General features: G+C 36.2%; 5 protein-coding genes across 6 annotated transcripts; 3 read left to right on the top strand and 2 right to left on the bottom strand.

The window, feature by feature from the left end:
- Nucleotides 1-546: 546 nt before the first annotated feature.
- LOC106357195 (cytochrome P450 704B1) lies at nucleotides 547-3,213 on the bottom strand. The gene is made up of 6 exons (XM_022689132.2): nucleotides 2,900-3,213; nucleotides 2,607-2,822; nucleotides 1,801-2,100; nucleotides 1,335-1,721; nucleotides 1,055-1,255; nucleotides 547-963 (listed from the first exon to the last, which is right to left on the bottom strand). The coding sequence occupies exons 1-6, from the start codon at nucleotides 3,173-3,175 to the stop codon at nucleotides 784-786; spliced, it is 1,560 nt and encodes a 519-aa protein (XP_022544853.1). The 5' UTR covers nucleotides 3,176-3,213; the 3' UTR covers nucleotides 547-783.
- Nucleotides 3,214-3,922: 709 nt separating this feature from the next.
- LOC106354073 (NAC transcription factor 29-like) lies at nucleotides 3,923-4,932 on the bottom strand. Its single transcript, NM_001316047.1, has 3 exons — nucleotides 4,741-4,932; nucleotides 4,372-4,652; nucleotides 3,923-4,288 (listed from the first exon to the last, which is right to left on the bottom strand). The coding sequence occupies exons 1-3, from the start codon at nucleotides 4,904-4,906 to the stop codon at nucleotides 3,923-3,925; spliced, it is 813 nt and encodes a 270-aa protein (NP_001302976.1). The 5' UTR covers nucleotides 4,907-4,932.
- A 4,019-nt stretch (nucleotides 4,933-8,951) lies between these two features.
- On the top strand, nucleotides 8,952-11,392 carry LOC106357194. The gene is made up of 3 exons (XM_048736068.1): nucleotides 8,952-10,733; nucleotides 10,847-10,901; nucleotides 11,126-11,392. The coding sequence occupies exon 1, from the start codon at nucleotides 9,660-9,662 to the stop codon at nucleotides 10,680-10,682; it is 1,023 nt and encodes a 340-aa protein (XP_048592025.1). The 5' UTR covers nucleotides 8,952-9,659; the 3' UTR covers nucleotides 10,683-10,733; nucleotides 10,847-10,901; nucleotides 11,126-11,392.
- Nucleotides 11,393-16,145: 4,753 nt separating this feature from the next.
- On the top strand, nucleotides 16,146-20,142 carry LOC106357193 (phosphate transporter PHO1 homolog 10). Of its 2 annotated transcripts, none has more exons than XM_048736065.1 (13): nucleotides 16,146-16,628; nucleotides 16,735-17,655; nucleotides 17,735-17,783; nucleotides 17,854-17,925; nucleotides 18,009-18,138; nucleotides 18,211-18,331; nucleotides 18,424-18,682; nucleotides 18,769-18,873; nucleotides 18,977-19,021; nucleotides 19,102-19,251; nucleotides 19,331-19,609; nucleotides 19,681-19,817; nucleotides 19,879-20,142. In XM_048736065.1, exons 2-13 carry the CDS (start codon nucleotides 16,757-16,759, stop codon nucleotides 19,985-19,987), a joined length of 2,355 nt encoding a protein of 784 aa, XP_048592022.1. In that variant the 5' UTR covers nucleotides 16,146-16,628; nucleotides 16,735-16,756; the 3' UTR covers nucleotides 19,988-20,142. The 2 variants fall into 2 exon arrangements, with proteins under 2 accessions (XP_048592022.1, XP_048592021.1); XM_048736064.1 differs by having other exon boundaries at nucleotides 16,147-16,628; nucleotides 16,731-17,655.
- A 398-nt stretch (nucleotides 20,143-20,540) lies between these two features.
- On the top strand, nucleotides 20,541-21,816 carry LOC106354072 (transmembrane emp24 domain-containing protein p24delta10). The gene is made up of 4 exons (XM_013793917.3): nucleotides 20,541-20,843; nucleotides 20,928-21,137; nucleotides 21,292-21,368; nucleotides 21,446-21,816. Exons 1-4 carry the CDS (start codon nucleotides 20,628-20,630, stop codon nucleotides 21,588-21,590), a joined length of 648 nt encoding a protein of 215 aa, XP_013649371.2. The 5' UTR covers nucleotides 20,541-20,627; the 3' UTR covers nucleotides 21,591-21,816.
- Nucleotides 21,817-21,885: the final 69 nt, after the last annotated feature.

Raw genomic sequence — 21,885 nt, 5'->3', positions numbered from 1 at the left:
TAAGCATTTACCACAACTAAAATATCTAATTTTTTTTTAAGTTAAAATATTCTTTTTCTTAATGCTTCTTTCACTATCGATCAAATTGTAATAAAATGATTTGTTTTAATAATTTTTTTTAAAACTATTATCCGTTTAGAAACTATATATGAAACCATTGGTTCGACATCACGAATATCTAAGATTCATAACATGAAAACAAACAAATAATAATAATTTTTGATTATCACATGAAAAAAAAAACAAAAACATCGAACATTTTAACTGAACAAACTAAATAAATATTAATTTAAAATGATAGTTATATTTTAGGAGATTAAAAACAAAAAAACAACGTAAACCGAACCGATATCCAGATTAAACAGATTAATGTCTTCTTATTAAAAATAACGAAACTAATGATCACATTCCGTGCAAAGCGCGAGTTATTACCTAGTTGTTTTGTTAAACTCTTTACCATAGTTTGATCTTGGCATGATCTGTTCAATTTGATAGAGATAGATAAGTTTTTGGAATATTTTTTCATAATTCTCGTAATCTTAAGCATAACCAAAAATAATTAATTTATTAGCAAGTTTATATTAATCAGAACTTAAGATTTTTATTGAAAAGAAGTAATCTTAGAACATGAAACTTGAAATTATATATTCACTTGGACAATTGATATATTCTTTGATAGTTTAAGAGCAAAATGTTTAAAAAAGATTTGTGTATCTTATCTTCTTGTATCATTTCCACACTGGATTAGACTTTCTCTTTATTGTTCTCTCTTTTTGTTTTTGTCTATGAACGTCTGGATACAGTAACTTTCAAACCATGCGCCATAGATAGAATTGTCATCATCCGGTACTTGACAGGATGATTTGGTACCAAATGGAACTTATAAAATCTGCAAAGAATTGCCATCGCCATCTTCATTTGTAGATAAGCTGAATCCTTTCCCAAGCATATCCTAGGTCCAGCCTGCATGATCACTCACACAAACTCACATTTCTTAATGTTGACATTTTTCATAATCCATATAAAAAATTAGTATGTGTTTGTTAGCTTATACCTGAAATGCTGTGAACTTGAATGGGGAAGCGTTCTGAAACATCCCATCTTTAAGCCATCTCTCGGGTTTAAACGTGGCTGCATCTGATCCCCAGTTGTATTCCATACGACCCATTGAGTAAGGAACATATGTTACCATACCTCCTGCTTTTACTTTTGTTCCATTAGGCAATATATCATCTTCTAACACTCCTTTTGGATCCTACAATGTTTTAAAATATTTAAGTTGTAAGTCCCACTTGTTTCCCAATTTTTTTATGGATTAATGGTGTGATATATACCTGAGGAACTGCTGGGTAGAGACGAAGTGTTTCTGTTACCACAGCATGTAAGTAATGTAATTTTCCTAAAGAATCATAACTCAACATTCCTGCAAACTGTGTTACCCTCTCGTTGAAGGACTTGAAGTCCTCTGTATCGTATTGACGCAACGGTGTGTTTGTCTCTTCGGCCTTTTCTCTTTCGAGTTCTTGTAGCTCTGAGCAAAGCTTCTCGGCCACATGTTCATTCATCATTATCATATATATAGCCCAAGTGAGAGTTGTTGCTGTTGTATCTCTTCCAGCAATAACAAAGTTGAGGACTATATCTCTTAGGCTTTTCTCAGTTGATTTGCTATCAGGATCGTCGCTGATCTCAATAAACCTCGAGAGTATATCATGCTTCATCTAGTACATTTTGAGAAAAAAATGTTACTACGTGACAAGTGCATGCATATACATTTGAGTTCTAACATTATTTTTTTACCTTAATGTTGTTGGAAGGAGATTTTTGTGCCTCTAATATCTCTGTTTTCCTTCTTCTTATCATTGAATATGTGAAATCATCGACTACTTTTATGCTCTTGCCAAGTAATGCCTCAGATCCTATGTTAAGGTACTTTTTCATCTTCCAAAGAGGGTCTATGAAACGAAGTGTTACGATTATATTTGCGGTATCGAAAGCCTTAGCAAAGCGATTCTCTGGTAGATCTGGAGCCAATGTTCCTATCTCCACACCAAATCCCACTTTACATATGGAGTCTAGAGTCATTCTCATCAACAGTTCCTGCAGCCAAAAATATCAAGAAAAGGATTTAAAAGAAGAGAACATACGACATGTTCATAGATATGACTAGGACTGGTTCTGGACACAACCACATGAAACATTCGTCTTGACTTCTAAATTTTGTAGAATTATTATACAAGTGACGAGTGACCTCCAAATTGTTGAAATATTTTCTTATTAAGATTAACCTAAAAATGTTTATGACCCATAAATTCCTCAACGGTATAGAAACTTAAATAGGTATCTAAAAGTCATAATAAGAATATTTTTTATTTAATTAGATTATTGAATTAAATTTTTAATAATAACAGAAATTTAGCTAATAATATAATGACATTTGGCAAGGTAGTTTCTAATGTGGTTCCTAAAATTTGTATGCAGGGATACTCTCTGGCAATCTCTCTTTCTCTTTTGCCATATTTTTTTTTTTAAGTTTAGAAACTGGTGCTCATCTCACCGATGGACATGCTTTAGATATGATCTTGAATATAATGGGTGGATTGTACCTGCATGTCTACTTGTTGGTCTTTGAAAGAAGCTTGACAAAGGATGGAGAAGAGCTTGAGGCTATACTCTTTAAACACTACAGTACTGAAGTCTCTGAGATTCTTGGAAGCAAACTCGAAACTCGCGGTTTTCCTCTGTTTCCTCCAGAGCTCTCCATCTGAATTGAAGATCCCATCTCCCAACAAAACTTCCATATAGGAGTGGTACGTCTCTCCCTTATTTCACACAAAAAAAAAACATAAATGAAAATGACAATAACACTTACACATTAGTAAAAGAGTTTGTTTCTCACCTTTGGGTAGTTGGAGAAGTTGGTTTTGAGGACGTGTTCTACATTGATGGGATCTGCTATGTATGTATAAGTGGTGAAGGGCATAGGAACCACTACGGTTCTTGAGTCGTAAAGATACTCAACGAGCCAGTCGTGCATTCGGTCAAAGTTAGTCAACTGCTCAATGGCTGCTCCGACCAAAGGCCATGTCTTGGGACCTCTCTTGTTCCTCTGTCCCCATCGGTGCAAGAAGATCCATGATGTGAGCATGCAAGCTAGAACGATCCACATAGACATTTTTTTGTTCGCCTCTTTCAATCTGAAAATTAAGGACTAAAGAGTTTTTATATCTCTATCTTGTTTGTTTGGTGGTCAGCCAAAGCATGTGAGCAATCTACTACGTAGCTACTGATCTTTTTTTTGCTGCCTTCTTTGTAGAAATAATTCACTTCTTTGGTGTGTTTTTTTTTTCTTTCTAAAACCAGTCTGATCCTCTTGGTTTTTGTAAACCGTTTTTAGGTAGACCAATACCGGTCAGAAATACTGAAATAGCATGAAAGGCCCACAATTTTGTAATCTTACTTGTGATAAGTTGCTTTCGTTCCATTATGTTTTTGAGTCTTGCGTAGACCGAATCAAAATGAGGTTTAAAGTACGATGATGACAATTGTAACATTCGTTATCTACATAAACGACAAAGATAAGTATGTATCATAAATGCATTGCATCTGGCGTTGATTCCTTCCACCACACGCCATCGACTTTTTCATCCCAAATTAACGTCATCCCAATCTCTATTTTGTTATCTTTCTTAAAAAAAATAACCATACAGTACACAAAGATTATTTGTTTGTTGGTTAGTATAACGTAAATAAACTCCATGACTACGTTTGAACATGCTGAGCAGCTTAATATTAATTAAACATATCTTTTCGTTTCACATTCATACGCAAGAAAATATAAAGAATCACAATTTGGTTCTTTACTAGTTAATATTTTACAATCTTCCATGTTCATTTCTTTCTTCTTTATTCCAATCCATCACTAAAACTGAAACATACTAGCCTGACGATGATGGTTCATGATCTCGTCTTGGCTAATCTGTAGATCACCGAACCAACCGGACTCGTTCACAATGTTTGGATCAGGACTATGAAGATCGAACGGTGTTAAAATGTGTGCGATGGGTCCCATGTAATCCATTTCTAGCAAATGAGCGAGCGAACACGTCCTCGGAAGTTTCGTCGACGTCATCATCGTTATCTCTTCCTCATTTCTTGGCTTTGCTTCGTTCGTAACAACTGTTAACGTCTCATCGATTTGTACTTCATCCATGTAACCTTCTTTCTCATCTAGAAGCTTCCCTGCTCCTCTCTTCTTGTATATCCTACATAGTACCCATTCATCCAACTGCACAAAAACATAATAATTAAAACATTTTTTTAACAAATTATCTTATAAAATAAACACATGATTTTATTTTCTCTGCTTACCCTCATCGAACCGGTACGTTTGGTTGATGCTTTACGTGAATCGTTGAGACGGTACTCGTGCATGATCCAGTCAGTTTTGATCCCCTTGGGAGGTCGGCCTTTGTAGAAGACGAGAGCTTTCTTGACGCCTACGTTACTTGAACCGCTGTAAATGGCTTTGTCTGTACCGGTCGCTTTCCAATAACCGGAAACAGCTGCCCGGTTCGGACGGACTCCGTTTGGATACTTTCGGTCTCTCGGGCTGAAGAAATACCACTCATTTTCTCCAAACTCTGTTTTCTCTGTTTTACAACGGAAAGCAAGTAAGAAAGTTAACATCAACGGCAAACCCCATAATATTAACATGAGAAATGAATAAGCGGATCGAACCGGGTAACTGCCATGGGTCGAACTTGTAGATATCGACTTCTGGTATGATCGAGACAGGGCATGGTCTAGACATGGTTTGGTTTTTGAGGTAGTAAACGATGAGTTCTTCATCGGTAGGATGAAACCGGAAGCCTGGAGGAAGTGTAGTGTTGGGATTCATGTCCATGGTTCTGGGGTTGGTTTAGTGTGTGGTGTTTTCAAGGTTTATGAAATGTTAGAAAGCCGAGAAGGTTGGGGTTTATATTCTTGAGCTTTCTGTCGTTTAGTGTGCGTCACTTGATTCTTATTGGTTGGTACATTGTGGTTTAAATAATAATTGGTTTTGTCCTTCGAATGTCATATCCATTATCCCTAGTCACATATTTTTGCTTTTTTCTTCAATATAAATATAATATTGGGATTATATGAAGGGAATTTGTCTAATAATTCAGAGTAGTCACGGTTAAAGAGCTTTTAAAGGAATTTTGAGTTAGATAATGTTTTTTCATGATAAGCATGTGATCCAAAAAGAAAATATTTTTTTAATTGACACTAGATATTTAGTTTGTATAATGGTGAGTTCAATCTTTATTTTAAAGGTATTTGGTTATATAAATTGTACTTTTCTTGTTTCCCGATAACACCTTTCTAGATTTTTTTCAATTTTAAAATACATTAAATTTGATTATAACTACACTATTTTCCGTGTGTCACTATTTTGTTAAATTATCATTAGTAATTCAATTAATTAAAAACACAATTATCATTATTGATTAATAAAAATGCATGAAAACCTTAACTTATCGCTTATCTGTTTGAACAGACTTTTAAACATTTTAAAACGGAGGGATTAAGAATTACATATGTAACAGGTTTGTGTCCATATATATAAAGCTTAAGTATACATGTATGTATGAAGGGAAAACAAATTAGAAATAGCCAATAATGTAGAAAATATCTTTAACTTGTGAAGATTCTAAAGGGTCTTCGTCGTAGAAAAGAAGAGAGGACATATAATTGAGTGTGCTTGACCACTGATTTGTTTGGTTGCATTGCATGGCCTCTAGTATTTAGTATTTAGGTGAATCTCCATTTCAAGCAGAAGTATATTCTTTTGTCCTATTTCCCCTCTAATATTCGTTTCTCATCCTTCTCTATTGCTTTCCCATCCTATCTTTTTCTACCCTATCCATATGATAGACGCTTAACAATCAAAAGTCATATACAACGTTATTATTATCTGCACTATGTAGTTTATGTAATGACAAAACACACATCAACACCCCCAACATTATGGGCAATATATAGGCCTTCATATATTGCATCCGAAGGAGAAGTACTAAACTGGCTACTAAAAAAGATTAAGTCATATATTTTATATATCTTCAAAACCCGGATCGTAAATCACACTTGAAAACTATTCATTGTTGGATTGACTTATCTAGATGAGTTTCCATATATATAAGAGTTATATATTTTATCTCGTTAAATTTTGTTTATTTGACTGCTAAAAAAATGAGTGATTTTTTAAATATTCTGGACAACTAATTATAATCTATCTTTATTTTCAGAAACAAAACTAATAATCATAGTAATCCGAAGGAGAAGTACTAAAGAACTTGTATTACACTAAAAAGGTCCAGAAGTATGTGAAGACCGTTCTTTGCTCATATTTTGGAAAAGAAACGTGGCACACTAAGGCTAGAGGGACCACTTTTGATGCTATTGATGACTTGGCGTTTTCACGTAAAAAGTCATTGGGGATAAGGATTGTGGAGGGCATACACCCACGCGCCACGGCGGATTTATTTAATTAAAACAATAATTAGATGTCACTTATTACTCTCTGCTCTTATCTAATAGTGTCATTACCGCTCGCTAATTGGATGATTAAATCTTTATTTACTACATTCACCAAGAACTCCACACGCTGAGTTCATATTGGACACAAGTTTCCTGAAAAGGTTTTGTATGATTATTGGACTACTAAAAGATGCGAAGGAACGTTCCAGCTTATAGTGGGGAAGAGGAGGAAAATAAAATTATGACAATTATCAAGATCGGTTTTTCTTTTTTTCTTTTTTCTTTTTTCTGTTTCTTTTCTGTGTGGGTTGAGTACAAAACAAGAGAGTAGAATTCTCTATGGTTATAGTCTTTACAAATACATGATCTCAAACATGAGCTTAAATCCAAATAACTTTAATTTTCTGGCAAAAAATTTACAAAAATTTGGTATACATAGAATTTCCAAACTATCTAAAACCACTATATATATATATATATATATTTATGGTTTTCAATAAAATAAGTTTTGAATCCAAAACATTATAAACAATTATATGGACTAGTGGTTAAACAAAAAATGGTTTTATTGTATTTTTAGAGCTCTAATGGAATAAATGGTTTACAATATAAAACATTAACATACATTGGTCGTAAGTAGATTCGGTTCATTCTTTTGATAGACTTCGTGAATGTTTAATTTTAGAAGTTATTTGCAAAAAAAAACTTACATCTATATAAAAATCTTAAATTCTAACTAATTTTTTTGGACCAATGTAATGCACTTTATGCATATGCCAAGAGCCATCACTGGTCTAAAGCTAAGGATGAGATTATGATCCTAATCCAAACTCATACTTACAATAATCTCATCCTTACAAATGATAATGAAGTCGTCACAAACATTTTTTCACTAAATCTTGATTATTTTTCGAGTAGATTGATCGACAGTAGCGCATGAACAATTGGTTTTCAAATTTTTTAAGGAAACTATTTTGTTAATGAATAATCTAAAATTGATATTTTAACCAATCAAAATCCTCCCAAAAATCTATTTTGACAAGTGCACCTAGCTATAATACTATACTTCAAATGGCACATGTAAGATATATTGTTCACTAAGCCAATTACAAGAATGAGTTATTATGTCACCAAGTGATTTACTTATTACTATATGGGGCATGGGACAAAAAGATAGGATTGAAAAGATAGGATGAGATGACGCACACTAAAGCTCTAGATTTAGTATTGTAGCCCATTTATAAATGAGTGACGATGATTAATCAAGTCGTCATCATAATCGCTAGCTTCTTTGCCATGCTTTACTAATAAATCATTTTTCTATCGGCATGACTTGGAAGATTGAATTATTCTGTTAAAAGGTTCAAAGAATGAATTCTTTATGTTAGAGGCTGAGTTTGATCCAAGTAGGATTAACTTAAATAGTATGTCCAGGCATTCAAATAGCGTGTATTATTGACTATAGAATAACTCAGGTTGAAATGGAACCAGAAAATCATTATCTTAAAGGATTGTGTTAAAAGTTCAACATCGAAGTGTGATAGAAATTACAGTAAATATAAGACACATGACCTAATATATTATTTGCCAATCAGGCTTTGTGTTCGAAGTATTTGAAATTGAATGTTTGATAAATTAGGCTAAAGGTTAAAAATTAATTTAGCTTTGAAATCACGAGGAAGGATTTGATATATTATTCAATAACTAGAACTATATGCGAACATATAGGTTGGAGGTATAGAAGTATTGAACAAAATTTCGAGGATTCTAGGATCTTCCATCATGATTAACCATTTTAAACACTTTTCGAGAATATTGCCATTTCAATATGCCTTGAAAACTTAATTTGGGTTTCAGTATATAAACTAAACACTAAAAAAGATCCATCTTGAGTCTTGACCAGAAGGTAGCGTTATTCCCACTCAAGATCATTGATTTAATCAGGACTACCTTAGTAGGCCTTTTAAATCTATCAGAAAGACCAGCAGTAAAACGTCTGACCTTTGCTTGTTTCATGGAGAATGATTAGGTTAACTATAACTTTTTTTTACGTGAATCGTGCAGGTTTCTAAACACGAGAAGAATAAGAAACGTACCAAGGGCCCTTAAACCTACTCCTGTGATAATCCACCGCAGGTGCTGAGATCTTTTTCTGCTGTCACTCTACGTTTAATTGAAGGTATATTGGCTAGTTTTGTATTCAATCTGGCTTTGAGGGTTAAGCAAGGTTTCCAATCTTTAGCAACAAATGCTTCTGAAGAACAAACTTATATTCTTTCAAATTCAATGCTTTGTTTCTTTATATCCTCTGTCGGAAACTGCAGGTAAGTTAACTCTCACTGAAAACATGAATAAATTATGATGGGAAAGCTTGTTCTCTTTGTTGCTCTGTAATAACTTGAGACTGATTCTTGAAACAATGCGTCATTATATCATTCTTTGGCGTGATGTGTTTGGTACCACCAGTTAATGTGCATACAATGTGTTTCAGGAGGAGTGGGCGGATTAAGCTACCGCATTTCTACTGTTGCATATGGTGAGCGAGCAAATACTCGATGAGCAATCCAATCCGAACTACTGATTAGTTTTTTTTTTTTTTAAATCCAAAGAGAGTGAGAATCATAAGCTGTTCTTAATGTAGAGGACCTCAAAGATTTATGATGTAGATTAAATACTGAATTGTCTTCATCTTCAACCAATTTAAAAGGTTTCGTAAAAAAAACTTGGAAACTTTTGGTATGCTATTTAGCAAAAAAAAAAAAAAAAAAAAAAAATTGCTACGCTAATGCAACTGTACTGAGTTGGCAATATGACATGGGCCCCCACAGTGGAGCTTACAAAGCAACACGTGTCATGCTTACCTGGCAAAAGAACTACAGCTTACACACGTGGCACGCTTAGTTGGCGAAAAGGATGGTTATGATTTTGCTTCCTTCCCTTCCTTCCTTCCTTCACGGGTTACGACGGCAACAAAGCATTTTCGAAGCTCTTTACGCGTGAATCCTGTTTCTGCCTGCACACTCTGAGAGGAGGAGATTCATGTCTAATCCTGTTTAAAACGCAGCGTTTTCATTCCGTGTTTGTTTATGATTACGAAAGCTAATCCCCCATAATCTGGGTTAAGCTCCAAACAAACCATGGACACTGGAGGATTCTCCCGCACGAATCACGAACCCTCACCGTCCGATGATCATCAATTCCACTCGATGAACGCGCTCGAGATTCTACGAGAAACCGTACGGATCCTCCGCTACAACCTCGCCGCGTTCACGCTAACCTTACTCCTCCTGATCTGCCCCGTCTCCGCCATCCTCCTCCCCAACCTCCTCGTCGATCAATCAGTCGTCAATTCCCTCACCATCCGCCTCCTCCTCCTCGCCAAATCCAGCGGCTTGCCGTTACTCCCTTTCGTTCGAAACTCGTGCCAGAAATTCTCCGAAACCGCCGTCTCCTCCGCCGCGTGCTTCCCTCTCTTCGTCACTCTCTCGCTTCTATCCAGAGCCGCCGTCGTCTACTCCGTCGATTGCACTTACTCCAGGAGGAAAGTCGTGGCGACTAAGTTCGTTGTGATCATGCAGAGACTCTGGAAACGTCTCGTCTTCACTTACCTTTGGGTCTGCGTCGTGATCGTCGTTTGCCTCACTTCCTTCTGCGTGTTTCTCGTTGCTGTTTGCAGCTCCTTCTTCGTTCTTGGCTTCTCTCCTGATTTTAACGCCTACGGAGCTATATTAATCGGTTTGGGGTTCTCTGTGGTGTTCGCTAACGTGATTATAATCTGCAACACGACGATCGTGATTTCGATTTTGGAAGATGTATCCGGTCCAAGGGCGTTGGTGAGAGCGAATGATTTGATAAAAGGGCAGACGCAAGTGGGGTTGTTGATTTTTTTGGGGTCGACGATAGGGTTGACGTTTGTGGAAGGGCTGTTTGAGCATAGGGTGAAGATTTTGAGCTACGGAGATGGGTCGTCGAGGATTTGGGAAGGTCCGCTGCTTGTGGTGATGTATTCGTTTGTGGTGCTTATTGATACGATGATGAGTGCGGTTTTCTATTTTAGTTGCCGGTCTTATAGTATGGAAGCTGTGGAGGCTCTTGAGGCTTCTGGTGGTGGGACTCAGCCCATTATGGAGATGGTGTCTCAAGATTTGTCTCTTCTATAAGAGTGTCTTTTCGGATTTTTCTCACACATTTAGTTTCGTTCTGTTTTCTTGGTAATGATTCTATCTCTTTAGCCATTTTGTACCAATAGAAACTGCTGAACTATGCTTGTCCTACTAGAGAGTGATAAGGTTAAACCATAGCTTTGCTTTCCCAAATCATGCAGGTTTCTATACACAAAGAGAGGGAGCACAGCATACTCCAATGATCATCGGTTGCAGGTGATAATTGTTTTCATTGTTTTGAATCTATCCACTGGTAAATTTTTGTACTAGATATGACTTTAAGGGGAGGCTCTTCTGTTGTCTTTGTTGCTCTGGATAACCTGAAAATGCTTATTGAAACCACTTGTTATCGTCCGGTTATATCATTCTCTATAACGTTTTTTAGCAGAATGTTGTTAGCGTCACCAGCTTATGTTGAATAAAATGTTGTGTGTTTTCAGGAGTTGTGGGCGAGTTAAGGTGCCTCATTTCTACTGTTGCAGGGGTGCGAGCGCAATACCTGATCAGCAAACAATTCTCACATTTTGGGTAGAACTTACGATGTGAACAAGTTTTTGTTGGATTTGGATCTCAAGAGGGTGGAAATATCAGACATTGTTTTTAGTGGGATGACTCAAAGGATACGTTGTAGGCTTAGTTGACTCTGTTTTGGCATAAATCATTTGGATTTCTCCTGCAGAATCAATATGATATTTCCTTTGTTTGAACTTGCATTGGAGGTCAACTGAACCTGAGATCCGAACTTTAACTAAATATCCGAACCCGATCCAAATATCCGGATGGATGGCTGGGGTATTTTCAGGTTATGTTATGGGTGCTAATACCATTCCAAATGCGAATGAAAATTAAAAATCTCGAAAAAGTCAAATTCGAATATCTAACTTAATATAAAAATTAATATTTAAAATCTAAACATGCAACTCAAATACCCAATTTCATTTTTTATTTTGCTATCATATCTAAGAATATATGAACTCTAAATCTATTCTTATCCAAATAGATTTTAGATAATTACAAGAGAATTTGTACTTCCTACACACCAAATCTACTCTATTTGCACTCCATACCTTATTTCTTCTCATTTTTCTTTCCCCATCATTACTATTTTCCCCCATTCTATGGTATCCCATTTTTTTTTAGTATATTAAACTAACTAGGTGTTTTGCCCGCGATGCGGGCTTAAACATTTTCATAAATTTTTGAAAAGTTCTTTTTTTACTATACTAGTTATATTGTGTTTTCCAAAAAAAATTCTTGCGATCAATTTAGTATCATCTATGCATTGTCTACTCTCGAATATATAAATATATATAATTCTAACCAATAAAATATTAAAATATTTTAGTGGTATAATTTAAACTTGGGTCTCTAGTCAAAAAACAAAATTTGTTTCCAATTTATGTAAAGAATATTATTTTTTTGAATGAGCAAAGATTTAAGGATGGTTATTGGCAAATAAATGTTTGAGAACTTTAATTTTTTTTTTGAGATTCTACTGCTATAATAGTTTATAGGTTTTTGAAATATTACTAATTAATTGTTATTGATTCGAAGATTTTTAAATTTCATCAAAATTCTTTATTTATTTATGATAATAGTTTTTCATTCTATTTTAACAAAATTTAACGTTATTAAAATATAATTTACCTTTTTTATTCATAAGATAGGTAGGGTTTATGGTTAGGTAGGGTTTTTAGGGTTTAGGGTTAGGAAGGGTTTAGGGTTAGGTAGGGTTTAGGGTATGTAGGGTTTAGGGTTTGTAGGATTTAGGGTTAGGTAGGGTTTAGAATTAGGTAGGGTTTTGGGTTAATTAGGGTTTAGGGTTAGTAGGGTTTAGGGCTAGGTAGGGTTTAGGGTTCGGTAGTGTTTAGTGTAGGGGTTTAGGGTTAGGTAGGGTTTAGGGTTAGGTAGGGTTTAGGGTTAAAAAAGGTTTAGGGTTAGAAAGGTTTTAGGGTTAGGTAGGGTTTAGGAGGTAGGGTTTAGGGTTAGGTAGGGTTTAGGGTTAGAAAGGGTTTAGGGTTAGTAGGATTTAGGGCTAGAAAGGGTTTAGGGTTAGAAAGGGTTTAGGGTTAGTAGGATTTAGGGCTAGAAAGGGTTTAGGGTTAGAAAGGGTTTAGGGTAAGGTAGAGTTTGGGTTAGGTAGGGTTTAAAATTAAGTAGGGTTTAGGATTATGTAGGGTTTAAGGTTAGGTAGGGTTTAGGGTTAGAAAGAGTTTAGGGTTAGAAAGGGTTTAGGGTTTAAGGTTAGGTAGGGTTTAGGGTTAGGTAGGGTTTAGGACTAGAAAGGGTTTAGGGTTAGAAAGGTTTTAGGTTAGGTAGGGTTTAGGTTAAGAAGGGTTAGTAGGGTTTAGGGTTATGTAGGGTTAGGTCGGGTTTAGGGTTAGGTAGGGTTAGGGTTAGTTAAGGTTTAGGGTTAGAAAGGTTTTAGAGTTAGGTAGGGTTTAGGTTAGGTAGGTTTTAGGGTTAGTAGGGTTTAGAGTTATGTAGGGTTTAGAATTAGGTAGGGTTTAGGGTTTGCAGGTTAGTAGGGTTTAAGGTTATGTAGGGTTAGGGTTAGGTAGGGTTTTGAATTAGGCAGGGTTTAGGTTTAGCAGGGTTTAGGGTTACAAAGGGTTTAAGGTTAGTAGGATTTAGGGCTAGAAAGGGTTTAGGGTTAAAAAGGATTTAGGGTTAGGTAGGGTTTAGGGTTAGGTAGGGTTTAGGGTTAGAAAAGGTTTAGGGTTAGGTAGGGTTTAGGGTTAGAAAGGGTTTAGGGTAGGTAGGGTTTAGGGTAAGGTAGGGTTTAGGGTTAGGTAGGGTTTAGGATTAGAAAGGGTTTAGGGTTAGTAGGGTTTAAGGTTAGTAGGGTTTAGGGCAACCCTTAACCCTACCTAACCCTAACCCTAAACCCTACCTAACCCTAAACCCTACCTAACCCTAAACCCTACCTACTCCTAAACCCTACTAACCCTAAACCCTACCTAACCAAACCCTACATAACCCTAAACCCAACTAATCTTTCCTAACCTAAATCCTACCTAACCAAAAACCTTTCTAACACTAAACCCTTTCTAGCCCTAAACCTTAGGTTTTAGGTAGGGTTTTAGGGTTAGGTAGGGTTTAGGGTTAGGTAGGGTTTAAGGTTAAATAGGGATTAGGGTTAGGTTTATGTAGGGTTTAGGGTTAGATAGGGTTAAGTTTTAGGTTTAGGTAGGGTTTAGGGTTAGGTAGGATTTAGGGTTTAGGTAGTAGAAAAGGTTTAGCGTTTGGTTTAGGTTGGATTTAGGTTTGGTTTAAAATAATGCTTAGGATTATAGGGTTTAGGGTTTGTTTGTCTTTTTGTTTATACATTTATTGTTGAATTTTTTGGATAAAATTTTATATTAATATTATTGATTCATAATTTTTTTTTAAAATTTTAAACTTTTTAACACGGTTTTCAATGTTCTTAAAACAATATGTGTTTTTTTGAAAATGTTAAACTTGTTAACACAAAAAACCTCTCTCTTCTTCGAGCTCCAACTTCTCTCTAGAAAGTCTCTTTAAAGCATAAACAGCGTACGGTGGCCGGTGGCCTTCGCTGCCGGTTACCATCTCTTTTCTTTTGTTTTTTTTTATGTAAATATTTTCGGTTGCGGATCTTTTTTTCACTAGGTGACTTGAAGTTTCGCAGTGGCGACCTTTTTGTGGTGTTTTCAGCCTCGATTGAAGCAAATCTTCATGACTTGATTCTTCGATGGGGTTGTTGTTATCAAATCCTCCTCTTTCGCAGATCTTTATTCAGATCCCGTTTTGCCAAAGTTGTTCTCTGCTGCTATTTCGGATTCGCACTCAACCCTTCTCTAAAGGAATCAATCTTCACTCACCCAGAAAGTGGTGCCAGTAAATCGGCGTAGAAGTGAAGTCTCCTGGACAAGAAGGAGGAAGTGATGTTGGATGGAGTTCGGCTGATTCTAATGGCGATTTAGATGAGTTGGCATCTTTCTATATGAAGATGGTCCGATAAGATTGTTATTGGAACAGTTGAATCTTCCCAGAGTTTATTATTCGGTGGTGACAGTGCTTCTTCAAAGGCAGCGGATGGAACGAAAGATAGGAGATTCGAGGAGTTCATAAGCGGACCCAGCAACAAAGCTTGTTGTTTCACGGTGGAGTTTCGTCTCAGATTATTCCATACGGTGGCGCGTGGGAGAGCGTGTCTACCCCAACCGCTTTCACGTTTCATGCAAAATCAGGCGAGGACATGTGTTTAGGCTCATCCTTCAAGAGACGCGTGGAATCTTACGGGACAATTGAAGAGACTCGAAGACTTTTAGGGTTAATAATGGGCCTGATGTTTGGTATATTTTAGTCAAGTCTGTTTTATTAAAAATGGGCTGTATGTACTCCTCTTATGTAATGTCCAGTTGGCCTTCTCTAATGAAAAAAAAAGTTGACAAAAAAAAAAGTTAAACTTGTTAACACGGTTTTCAATGTTCTTAAAACAATATGTGTTTTTTTGAAAATGTTAAACTTTTTAACGCGGTTTTTAATTATATAGTTAATAATTTTATTTAATTAATATTTAGTTATAGAATTTATGTTTTTATCTTTTTACTTAAAGACTTTTTCAAATAACAATATAATGTATACAGAAATTATCTATTTTTTAAATTATATTTTCAAATTTTGGATAATTCTTACTATTCTTAATATTAATCAATTATCTAATCAAAATCAATTAAAATTTTGTTTTTATTTTTTAATTTATTTAAACATTTTATTCATTAAGAGTTAAACGATATTAATCACTCTAACTTTCAACGTGAGAGCTCTATTGTGAAAATTTACTTTGCAAATAATAGTTTTTAATTATATTTAAAAAAATTGTTTGATTGATATTTAATCATATAATTTATGTTTTTAACTTTAACGTTTTACTAAAATAATTTTTCAGATAACAATACAATATATATATAGAAATTATCTTTTTAATTATATTTTTAGATTTTAGATAATTTAATATTCTATTTTTAATTATATAATTAATAATTTTATGTAGTTAATATTTAGTTATAGAATTTATGTTTTTAACTTTTTACTTAAAGACTTTTTCAGATAATAATACAATATATACAGAAGTTATCTTTTTTTTTAATTATATTTTCAAATTGTGGATAATTCTTACTATTCTTAATATTAATCAATTATCTAATCAAAATCAATTAAATTTCGTTTTTATTTTTTAATTTATTTATATATTTTATTTATTAAGGGTATAAACGATATTAACCGCTCTAACTTTCAACGTGAGAGTTCTGTTGCAAAAATTTACTTCGCAAATAATAGTATAGATTTGCTCGTTACAAAGAAATTCAATGTATTATTAATTAATTAAATCCGGTCTAAACGTATATAGGACCCAATGTGGTCTGACCGTCTAAGAAGCTAAATGAGAAAACCGAAGTGATACCGAACGTCGTGTCTCGTGTCTATGAATCCCTGTCTTTAGCAAAAAACGCAGTACCGAAGAAAATGAGATAACCGGTTTTAGTTGGTTAAAGGCCCATACTAGTGCCAAATTATGCGGTTTTACCGACACACTGGGAGCATACGTAGCAACACGTGTCAAGCTCTGGTGGGCCAAATCAGTGGTCAAAGCCAGTATCTATGATTTGCTTCCTTCCATCGTTTTAGGCCGCAACAAGATCCATCAACAAAACACTGCCATACATGTAACCGCCGCGTGGCACCCCACTCAGAAGAATCCAACGGCTGTAAAAAGACAGATTAACCTCTTTAAAAGCACGGTCTCAGCTGCATATGATCTCCATTACTAGTGTCAGTCGCCGATTAGCAAAGAGAGGGGCGTTTCAAGTTCCGACGTCTTCTTCTTCTTCTTCTTCTTCATCAATGCCGTAAACTCGTAACTCACAAACTTGCAGAGCAGGTTCTAATCAAACGCGCGGTTGCTTCCTGATCAAGGTATCCATCTCTTCTCATTTATTACTCTGTATGATCAAATCACCACGAACCCTAGTTTATGCTGTTTTATGGCTGAATGTGTGATTTTGATCCTTGTTGTAGTTAGGTTGTGATCAGATCGAGTAAAGATGAAGTTCGGGAAGATATTCAAGAAGCAAATGGTTCCGGAGTGGGTAGAAGCCTACATGGACTACAACGGCTTGAAGAGGATTCTCAAACAGATACGTAGCTACAAGCACAGCAAGCTAACCAGAGTAGCCTCCAGAGTCTCTCAGCAAGCAGAAGCGTTGCACCGTTCCTTTAGCGGCCTTTCCTTCCATCACAGGAACAGTGAACATGGAGGTGACATTGAGGACCAAGTCATAACAGTTGACACGGAAGTGCATCAACAAGATGATTCTCATCGTAAGCTCTACAAGACTAAGTTTCTAAAAAAGGCCGAAGAAGGAGGTGAGTTCGAGGAATCTTTCTTCAAGAAGCTCGATGAGAATCTAAACAAAGTCAACAGATTTTACCGGGAGAAAGTCGAGGAAGTGCTCGAGGAAGCCGCTTTGCTTGATAAACAAATGGATGCACTCATTGCGTTGCGTGCCAAGGTGAAGAAGCCTGATGCTAGTAGTAACACGAATCTGGAGAAGCATCCTTCTGATAAGGTTGTAGTAGATGAAACATCAGATGATAGCACAATTAGAACACCAGGTAGTGCAAACAGAGATATGGTGCATGGTATTGACAGAACTAGTATTCCAGAAGAAGAGGCTTCCCATATAGTGACTGACATTGTCCCAGTCTCTCGTACTAGTGGGAACGAGGAGGAAGATGGTGCTGGTGGTAAGCAGGATCTTCATGAGATACTGGAGCGTGTGAAGATGAATGAAGCGCTTGAGTCTCCTCTTTCTACATTAAAAGGCTTTTTTGGAGATTCTAAAGAACCAGTCTCCAAGAAAGGGTTAAAGAAAGCAGAGGAACAGTTAAGGCTTGTGTTTAGTGAGTTCTATCAGAAACTCCGCCGTCTCAAGGAATACAGGTGAGTGAGATGCATATTTTTTTTCTTTTATATTGTCAGTTCTACTGATTTGTTTGTGTTTTGTGTAAATTTCAATCAGTTTCATGAATCTTCTGGCGTTTTCAAAGATTATGAAGAAGTACGAGAAGGTAAATAAATATAAGAGGCTCTTTTACATGTTATATGAGAAATGTGTTCATATTAATGGTTTATGTGTAGATTGCTTCAAGGAATGCGTCCAGGAACTACATGAAAACTGTGGATAATTCATTGATTGGGAGTTCTGATGAGGTTTGTGAAGTATCTCAGACTTCAAAGTAGTTTTCTTTTGTGTTCTTACATCAATATGTTATGTTCACTATATCCTGCTTTAGGTTAACAGACTTCTGGAGAGAGTAGAGGTAACTTTCGTTAAGCACTTTTCAAGTGGAAACCGAAGAGAAGGCATGAAGTGTTTAAGGCCAAAAGTTAAAAGAGAAAGGCACAGAGTTACATTCTTCTCTGGTATGAAAAGAGAAAAAGATTTCAGTTATGTTTACATTCATTCACTGATGATTCTTCTTCAACTTCTCACAGGTTTCTTTTCCGGTTGCTCAATTGCACTAATTGTTGCGGTGGTTTTCAAGATAGAAAGTAGAAAGCTCATGGAGAAGGACTACGGTACTGCATACATGGCCAATATTATCCCCCTTTACAGGTAACTAATTCAATGACTCAGAACATATGCTCAGAAAATTATAAAACAGAACTTTCTTGCTTAAAAACTCACAAGTATTGCTTGTCCTGCAGCTTGTTTGGATACATCATTCTTCATATGCTCATGTACTCGGCCAATATATACTTCTGGAGGCTCTATAGAGTCAACTATACCTTCATATTTGGTTTTAAGCAGGGAACTGAGTTAGGTTACAGAGAAGTTTTCCTGGTGAGCACCGGTCTCGCGGTACTTGCTTTCATCTGCTTCCTGCTAAATTTGCAGTTTGATATGGACTGGAAGATGAAAGCTCATAACACACTCCCTGAGGTTATTCCTTTGGGTTTAGTCACTGTAAGAATATGTTTCCAGTATTTGCATTTTGTGCAGTTGTTTAACTATCTTTTGATAAGATTTGAAACAATTCTTTATGGTTGCAGATTGTTCTTTTCATACTCTTTTGTCCTCTCAACATCATATACCGCTCAAGTCGGGTGTTCTTCCTTCGATCACTGCTTCACTGCATTTGTGCTCCTCTCTACGAGGTGATTGTTTCAAAATTTCACATATATACATTTATTTACCAGTCTCTAAAACCAAGAACAGCAAAGATCTTACCTTGATGTTTTTTTATTTTCATCATCATAGGTTACACTTCCAGATTTTTTCTTGGCCGACCACCTAACTAGTCAGGTTTTGTAATAGTTCTTGCATTACTTTGTTTTGACTATAAATGAGCAAGATTGAGTATTATTTGTTTTTGGTAAGTTCAGGTACAAGCTATAAGGAGTTTGGAGCTATTCATATGCTACTATGGCTTAGGAGAATACATGCAGAGGCAAGAAAAGTGTCATAGTCATGGTGTTTACAATGTCTTCTACTTTGTCGTTGGGGTTATACCTTACTGGCTCCGCTTCCTCCAGGTTATCATCACACAATGCAATCTCTTTCACTCACCAATTTTCTGACATGTCGTTTACTTATATCTATGTTTTCTTGCAGTGCGTACGCAGATTATGCGAAGAAAAAGATTCAATACACGGATACAATGCTCTGAAGTACATGTTGACAATCATTGCGGTCATCATAAGAACAGCTTTTGAACTGAAAAAGGGAAGAAACTGGATGATTATGGCTCTTGTAAGTTCAGGTGTTGCGATATGTATGAACACATTCTGGGACATTGTTATAGACTGGGGACTCCTCCGTAGGCATTCCAAGAACCCTTACCTGAGAGACAAACTTCTTGTCCCTCACAAAAGCGTCTATTTTGCTGCCATGGTAAATATCAAAGAATCTCATATAGGATAAAGCATCTTTCCTGTTGAATATAATTTTGAAAATTTTGACAGGTAGTGGATGTGATTCTAAGAGTGGCATGGATGCAGCTGGTTCTGGAGTTCAACTTGAAGTCCCTTCACAAAGTAGCTGTTTCAACCATTATCTCATGTTTAGAGATTGTTCGTAGGGGAATGTGGAGCTTCTTCAGGTACATGTTCAACTTTAATATGAATGTAATGAGTAGTAATAATGTGATGTTAATTTTTCAGGTTGGAGAATGAGCACTTGAACAATGTGGGCAAATACAGAGCGTTCAAGTCAGTTCCACATCCTTTCCATTACTATGACGATGATGAAACTGATGACAAAGATGACTGATCAGCTATTATATAAATGCTATCTGATTCACTGCTAATAATAGGAAAAGTTTGTATTTTTTCCAGTGACCCAATTCAATGTGGAAAAAAATAGAAATCAAAATCATATACTATATAACATGGATGAAGATTATTACATTGTTTTAAACAGATCAAGATACATCTTTTATGTTAAACTTTGACCTATAAAGAAAAGACGTGTAACTCAATCCACAAACTTAACCCTAAACAAAGAATCCAGAACGTAGATGATATGCTCTTCTTCTATATTCGTCAGGCTCTCCTGTGATCGTCACATTGTTAGCAGCCGTAAGGAGGATTCTGTAAGCGGTGACATGCGCGTAAGGCTCAGGTGCGTCTGGATCCGCTAGGGACACAGAAACTGCGCATCTTAAAGAAAGCTTTTGCCTATTTTGCCCTTGCAGAAAAAGTAAATTAATGTTAGACGTTTGGACCACATTAAGATAAATACCAAACCGGGTAGGCTGAGAAAGCCCTAATAAATTTAGACCGGTTTATATAAACTTATGTGTCTTAACCAATGAGATAGATACACGTGTAAATTGTAACTGGTGTTCGTCTCCAATAATAAAGACCGACGGGCGACGAAGGAAAGATATTCTGATTATTATCTTTCGAAAATGTTTATTCTCCGGTCGCAGAAGCTATGGACGGTGGTTATGATTCTAGTGATGTCGTCGCGTGTAACGCACTCGCTGCACTTCGATCTGCACTCGGGACGGACGAAGTGTATAGCGGAAGACATCAAGAGCAATTCAATGACCGTGGGAAAGTACAGCGTCGATAACCCTCACGAAGGCCACGATTTGCCTCAATCTCACAAGATCTCCGTCAAGGTAACGCGGATCCGTTTTGATTTTGAGTTTTTTGTATTTTTATTTTGGGGAGATCTGATTTTGTATGTGGCGATTCTGATAAAGGTGACGTCAAGCTCAGGGAATGCGTACCATCACGCGGATCAAGTGGCGTCTGGGCAATTCGCGTTCTCGGCAGTGGAAGCTGGGGACTACATGGCTTGTTTCTCAGCCGTTGATCATAAGCCTGAGGTGACTCTGAGCATTGATTTTGAGTGGAGGACGGGTGTTCAATCCAAGAGCTGGGCTACTGTTGCCAAGAAGAGCCAAGTCGAAGTAAGCTCTATTTTTTTTTTTTTATAAGTTTTGAGTCTTGTAATAATTGTTCGAGCTGGAGAGTTTATGGATGTGATGGTGTTAGGCATGTTGATGTTCGTGTTAGAATCATGCGTGTTCTTATGCATTTGTGTTTGTCGTTTTTTTGTGGCAGACCATGGAGTTTGATGTAAAGAGCCTTCTTGATACTGTCAACTCTATTCATGAAGAGATGTTTTATCTTAGAGAAAGGTAAAGACTTGTGCTTTGGATTCTTAGATGTTTGATTGGTGTATTGTTATTGACTTTGATTTGGGTGTTGTCCTCAGGGAAGAAGAAATGCAAGATCTGAACCGGTCAACAAACACTAAAATGGCGTGGTTGAGTTTGCTCTCTTTATTCGTATGCATAGGAGTGGCAGCTATGCAGTATGTACACTTGAAGACCTTTTTCGAGAAGAAGAAAGTCATCTAATTTGTTACTTACAGGCAATCACACGCACGAAACAATCTACTTATCTTTTGGGTGTTGTATATTAAGTCAATGACTACTGCAAGCATGTTCTCTTGAGACTTAGAACTTTGATTTTATGTGCCAGTATTGTCCTTCTTGGGTTTAGTTCTTTGTTTAGATTTGTTGGTCCTTAATACTTGGATAATTTGATGGTTTAAACTATATAAAATGTGCATTTTCAGTTTCAGACAATAATAGAGTGATAGAGGACAATAACACATTCCGTTAACTTTGTGTAAACATTGCACATTGTGGG

Source organism: Brassica napus, chromosome A7 (assembly GCF_020379485.1).
Source record: "Brassica napus cultivar Da-Ae chromosome A7, Da-Ae, whole genome shotgun sequence".
NCBI classification, from domain to species: domain Eukaryota; kingdom Viridiplantae; phylum Streptophyta; class Magnoliopsida; order Brassicales; family Brassicaceae; genus Brassica; species Brassica napus.
Note: the sequence above shows the minus strand (reverse complement) of the source record. Positions and strands in the feature narration are given on the sequence as shown.